Source organism: Centruroides sculpturatus, unplaced genomic scaffold (assembly GCF_000671375.1).
Source record: "Centruroides sculpturatus isolate CEXI.00-Female unplaced genomic scaffold, Cexi_2.0 scaffold131, whole genome shotgun sequence".
Classification (NCBI taxonomy): domain Eukaryota; kingdom Metazoa; phylum Arthropoda; class Arachnida; order Scorpiones; family Buthidae; genus Centruroides; species Centruroides sculpturatus.
The window spans coordinates 894,751-901,072 of record NW_019384439.1 but is presented as its reverse complement, the minus strand read 5'-3'; the positions used below and the strand labels follow the sequence as shown (position 1 = coordinate 901,072).

The window sequence follows — 6,322 nt, the reverse complement described above, 5'->3', positions numbered from 1 at the left end:
ATGATTTCCCGCCAAACTTAGATGAAAATAAAGGAAACATGTCTGGTTTTGACGATTTGGGTGTTTTTTTCAGTGATAATTTCAGTTCTGACGATGTGGAAGGAAATAGAATTAATTTACAAGCTTTGAAGAATAGATATAAAGAATTTATAAGACAGTTTCATGAAGGAAATTTTGTGTATCGTTATAGGTAATTGTACGATTTGCTAATTCTAAATATGACATGTGCACGGTGTACATAAATGATTACCATAATTACAATTTGTTACGAACTTTTTATTAATATTGGGGCATAGGTTAAACTTTTACTAAGTTGTACGTTACTCCTTAGTAAACTTATCATTATTCTATACCCAATTCTATAACCAATAATTAATGGCATTGTCAGCCGACTGTTATTTTACAATTGGAGTATCAGTTTATTGGGCTCAAGTTTTTCAAGACACTTTGGGTGAGACATTTCCAGATCATTGGATAGGCAGTGATGGGTTGATTTTGTGGTTCCTACCGGTATGTTCTCTGGCCGTAACTTTGCTGAATTTCTTTGGGTTATGTTAGACTTGGATTTGACAAAATATACTACATATTTTACTTTCCTGGCTATTATGTATATATAACAGGGAAAGTATTGGAATAGTGTCAAATTTGACCCCTTGAGTGCTTTGCAAATTGCACGTTTTGAGACCCCTGAATCCAAAAAAGGGAAAAAATTTTGTGGATATGTATGTATGTGTGTGTGTGTTGGATTCTATTTCACTTAATATCTTAATACAGGGTAAAGAGTAAAAAAGAAAACAAAATTTTGCACAGTAGCTTCTGTGTAAGGGACATGATGCTATTAAATTTTGGTGGTTAAAGGTCAAGGGAATAGGGAGCTAGAGGGAGTTTTGTCATATCTCATGAAGGGTCAAACTTAATGAAGATCTTACTCATTATTGAAATTTACAATTTTTTTAACTCATCTGTACCTTCAAAATTAAGCTTTTGCCATTTTATAATAATATAAAAAGGTTTTTATAACAAAATCTCATAGCATATGGTGCCACACACAATTTATTTATTATGATTAATAAATAAATTTAACATGAATAATATAAAAGTTATTTAAAAAAAAAATCTCATAACAGCCAGGAAAATTACACAACTTGTTGCTGCCTGATTTTTAGTTTTCTATCATGTTAATGAGTCCAGAATTGTATTGGCCCTTTCTTGGCGCTGGTTTGTGCAATACTCTTTAAGTTAATGCACTAACAAGGGGAACCCGGGATGTTGTCATCACTGATTTTGACGAAATTTTGTGGACGTGTAGCATTTACTCGTACTTAAACTCTACCAAAGCTGCAGGACCTATTCAGGTATTCTTAAGAAAATCACGATTAAAGTTTTTCTAGAATTATAATATCCATGCATAGTTAAGGTGAATACGTGAAGCGTGTTAATATGTGGGTTTGAATCTTGTGTGAAATTAAATTATAAATGTAAAAAAAGATTATCTTATTGTTGTTAAACTTATATACAGTTGTTTAAGTCATTGAAGATTTATTTTTTTCATTTTGATCACTTCATATTTAGAAAATACATACAGTGGGTGATCAGCTAACGAACATAATTTGTTCCAAGACTTTGTTCATTAACCAATTATCAATTTACCATAGATTTCTATGGGAATTTGATTAATCCATTCTGGAGACCCCAAAAAATAAATAAAAAATTATATACATTCTTACTATATTTATTTATATATAATAATAAAAATAACATATATACAGTCTTGCAATTTTATTAGTCATGCTTTTTTTGGTTGNTTTCCCGCCAAAATAGAAACTTCCCGATAACATCGGAAATGACGTTCTAACATCATTTTAAAATATTCGATATCTAAAGCAGAAAGTGTTAGCTAAAAATAGACTTATTTATAGAACAATCCCCCATTTCTCACCTCAGGGAAAGTCATAAAACAGTTGGGTGCTAATGACTTTGTGAAAGGGAAAAAGTTCTACACTTAGAAACTTTGAAAGAAGGGATTTGGCCTGTACCGTCCGCGGGCCGCATAAACATTGATAGGGGGCCATATGTGGCCTGCAGGCCGCAGGTTGTGCACCCCTGGAAGTAGCAATGATTATTTTGTGCATGGTGCACCAAAACCGTTATGTTTTAACTGTTTTTATGATAAATACCATCCAAAATGTCGTCGTATTCTTGTGAAACAAGAATACGACAACATTTTGTAACTGTAAATATTTATTACATGTATATTTTTTCAGCCGAAAACTTTAAATTGTTGAAAAATAAATTTTTGAATTTCCTGATATTTTATAAAGAATAATAAATTTAAAATTCAATAATTAAAAATGGCATAAAAATTTGTACATAAATTTAATTTAATAACAATAAGTTTAAATTATAAACATAAAAAAATATTTATTTCATATGGGATTTGAACCCACATTTGTAGCATATTGCAATAAGGATAATCATTTATTGACACGTTGTATGCTTATACAGCATATCCTTAAAAATTATTTTAATTTTTATTATTCTGAATTGTTAATTTTGGATTTTATTTTTATGCCAAATTTTGATTTTTACTTAATCAAAGTTTATATTTGAAAATGAGATTTGGGCTTTTATATATACTTTTAATATGTCAAATGAATATCAATATGAATGTAACAAAATATATGATAATAGAAATAAATAATGTGATAATAACATTAATCAGCTTTAAAATGTTTTACAAATAGAAGAAATTTCAAACAGGATTTTTTTCCTCTTATTAAATTGAAATAAATTTGATTTCTGGCCAACTGGCAAAATAAACTTTTATTTCAAATCATAATCAATGAAATAGAATGAACAATTAAAAATTAAAAAATATCAATAATGTATAAAGATTTCTGCACAAAATTGCTCCATTTATCACAAAATACCTGCTTTTATGATACATATAAATGTAGTCACTATGTTAAATTGTTATAAAGCATTTAACAATATCTTCAAACCTGTTACCAGTGTGTTCTCCCATGATAACTCACAACGAAAAAAATATACAGTTTGTTACTAATGTTTTTGAACCAAACAGGTTCTTTTTCAGGTAACATTGAATTCCTGATGGAATGCAGATCGAAGAAAACAAATTTGAAACTCGAACATGCACTTCTGTCTTCTTGGGCATGTGTTCTCCAGTGCTTGATGGTAATCATAGATTTTGAAGATAATTCACTATTCATCACACTGGATATACTAAAAAATTACATACCAGAACCATTTATGGTGTGATCATGTAAAAAAATTGATAAACAAACATTTTCGAACCCCATCTGGGCTCTGCTTCAGGTTCCAAACAGTTTCTAGATAGATGTTCGATATCCGTTAAAAATCCATTCGATCAACATGTCATTTAAAGTTTGAGTTTGAATTGTAAGTTCGAATGGATTTATACAAATCAAGTCACGCATGCGCGACCAGTTTACCCGTTCATGTGTTGTGGGTGAATTAGAGTGTGTTGTTAATTAACTCTTGCCAGGCCAATGACAACAGCATCTCCTCTTTAAAATTTATGCGCGTGTTGGTGGTGGAGGATTTAAATATGTGCAGACTTCTAACCATTTGAGGTGTTCAACGGGGGGCGAATCGTGGAGGAGATTGGCCTGCGAGAAGTTCTCTACTATATCAGGATCTGTTGCATATGTAGCGAGGGCCTTGGAAGTTCTTTCGTGTCGAATATCAGATAGATGTTCTTGTATTCTGATGCCCAACGATCGTTTAGTGGAGCCTGTATATATCAGGTTCCTATTGCTCCTGTTGTCCTTCAAAGGGATACTATAGATTCCAGGGTGTCTGGTGGGGTTAGGAGGGTCCTTTCCATTATGTAAGATGTTGAAAATAGTAGGATACCTCCTAAAAGCGAGAGGTAGCTGCTGTTTGCTGGCAACCTTAGTGTATAGAGATTTTAAGTATGGATTGTATGTGATGGCAATTCGTTCTATGTCCTCCAGATGGTTGTCCTCGAATTGTTCTGGTTCCCATGCGTTTTCTGAATATATACGTTGCTGATGCTGTATTAGCTTATGTATATGTTTGTGATACCTGTGTTGAGCGGCTACGCTAAGTATGTATGCTAGTTCAGTATCCTGAGCCTGTTAGATGAATGCGTAAAGGCTTTTCTGATTAATGCTCTAAAGGTTGCAGTCTTATATGTGCTCGGATCACAGGACCCAGCAGGAATGTAGGATGATGTAGATCCGGGTTTATGATATACCAAGGTGTTGATGCCCAAGCTTTTGACCTTAATACTTATATCTGGAAAGTGCACTTCTGATGGGTTCGATTGCTCTACTGTGAGGAAAGACTCCCCGGTGTATATAGCATCCCAATTAAGGATCACAGATGCGATAGAAACCTAGTCTACGTAGGCTCTACAAAGTGCTCTTTACAAGTTAGATTGAAAGAACACTCAGCTGATATACAGAATGAAAGGACCACCACTGCTCTGGCCATTTACGCCTTGGATTCGGACATTTGAATCAGAGCCAGATTTGAATCAAACAAGAATTATCCGCACTACACAACATGCACACCACCTCAGGTGGCTAGAGGCTGCATGCATATACATAACTAGCCTTAGCAGTAATAACTGCATCAATCACAAGGAAGAGATAAATCTATCAGTAGCGTGGCAGGTGCTTATAGACAAAAATCTATGATTATTATGAGCATATGCCCAAGAAGACTTAATCGAGAAGTGCAAGCTCAAGTTTCAAATTTGTTTTCTTCAATCTGCATTCCATCGGGAATTCAACATTACCTGAAGAAGAACCTGTTTGGTTTGAAAACATTAGTAATGAACTGCATATTTTTTCGTTGTGAGTTGTCATGGGAGAATACACCGGTAACAGGTTTGAAGATATTGTTAATTCACTACATTCTGGTGTTGAGTGATTTTGTATAAAGCATTTAATTATTTTAATTTTTATTATTCTGAATTGTTTTTATTTTATATTTTATTACAATAGAGATCAATTAAAAAGTCATTACAATGTTGGTCAGTATTGGCTAGAAGTATGCTTGGAAGATATTGCTTGTTTTGATGAAACATTAGCGGATAAATTATGGAAACAGCCTACAGAAATTTTACCTTTGGTATGTATTTTAGACAGTTGTAAATTTGTAATTAATCAGTATAAACTCATATTCTTTAAAAGAAATTAGTATAATTTTATATTGAAAAATGTTTTCAAACTTTATTTTACTTTTTAATTTTAGTTACAAAAGCTTTAAATTAGTATATAATACAACATGTAGTATGTGAATGCATTCTTAATTATAATTTATGTTTTGCTCAATATCAGATATTAAATTTTGCTAAATGTTATTTTAGTATCTGACTTATTTAACATCTGAATAAATTTGTGCTTTTTGTATTTTACACTTACTATGTAATAACAAAAACAAATACACTGAGTTCAGCGTTACATTGTAACGCTGAACTCAGTGTCTTTGTTTTTGTTATTATATATTAATTTGGCGTGTTAGTCATCTTATTGATTACACTTACTATGTTTTTTTCATTTCTTCTTTGTCAATTCCTTTTGACATTATATTGAAACCATCTTTTTTGTAATATTGAAAATTATTTTTTTTTTTAAATTAGAAAATTTTAAATCAATTTAATTTTTCTTATTAAATAAACCTTCTTAAATTAAACTGTCTATAAAATAATTCTTAAATGTTATAATAACTAAGATGTTTGCAAATGTTACAGATGTCCAAAAAGTTGCTGTGCAGTGATAAATTTGTAGTGTTGCATGAGAAACCTGTAAGTTGTATATGATACTCTATGTGTAACTGGTCAACTGGTACTAAATGGACAAGTTATACAGTACCATACATATAACTTTAATGTCATTCCTACTTTCTCACTGCATTGTAACTTTTTGGACACTCCGTATTATTTTTTAATTAAGTTTTAAGAATTTGTTGATTAAAAATATAAACTATGGTGTTATTTTTTTTTATTATATTTTTGATTCAACAGTAGAATGGGTAATCTGTACTTTTTTGGAAATGTTAGACCAAAGTAAAATGTGAATTTAATACTGCATTTTAACTGCTAGATATTTTTTTTTTTTTTTTGATTTTACAAAACAGTCAAAATAAATATTCAATTTCTTGCTCAACAGTTTCAGTCAGAACAGCAGGGAGGAGTGAACTGTTTATCATGAAGCAGATTAAGGTAGCATTTGGGATGTCATGCAGAAATAGCTTTAATAAATTTACAATATAGAAAATTTTTTTATTAATTATTTTTATATATATATAT

At 31.1% G+C, this 6,322-nt stretch overlaps 1 protein-coding gene across 1 annotated transcript in view; it reads left to right on the top strand.

The window, feature by feature from the left end:
• Positions 1-6,322, top strand: part of LOC111620089 (DNA replication licensing factor mcm5-like) — a 27,697-nt gene continuing 21,375 nt past the window's right edge. The window contains exons 1-2 of the mRNA XM_023361932.1: positions 1-190; positions 5,016-5,142. Of these exons, the coding sequence (XP_023217700.1) occupies positions 39-190; positions 5,016-5,142 (279 nt within the window). The 5' untranslated portion in view covers positions 1-38. The remainder of the gene's footprint in view (positions 191-5,015; positions 5,143-6,322) is intronic.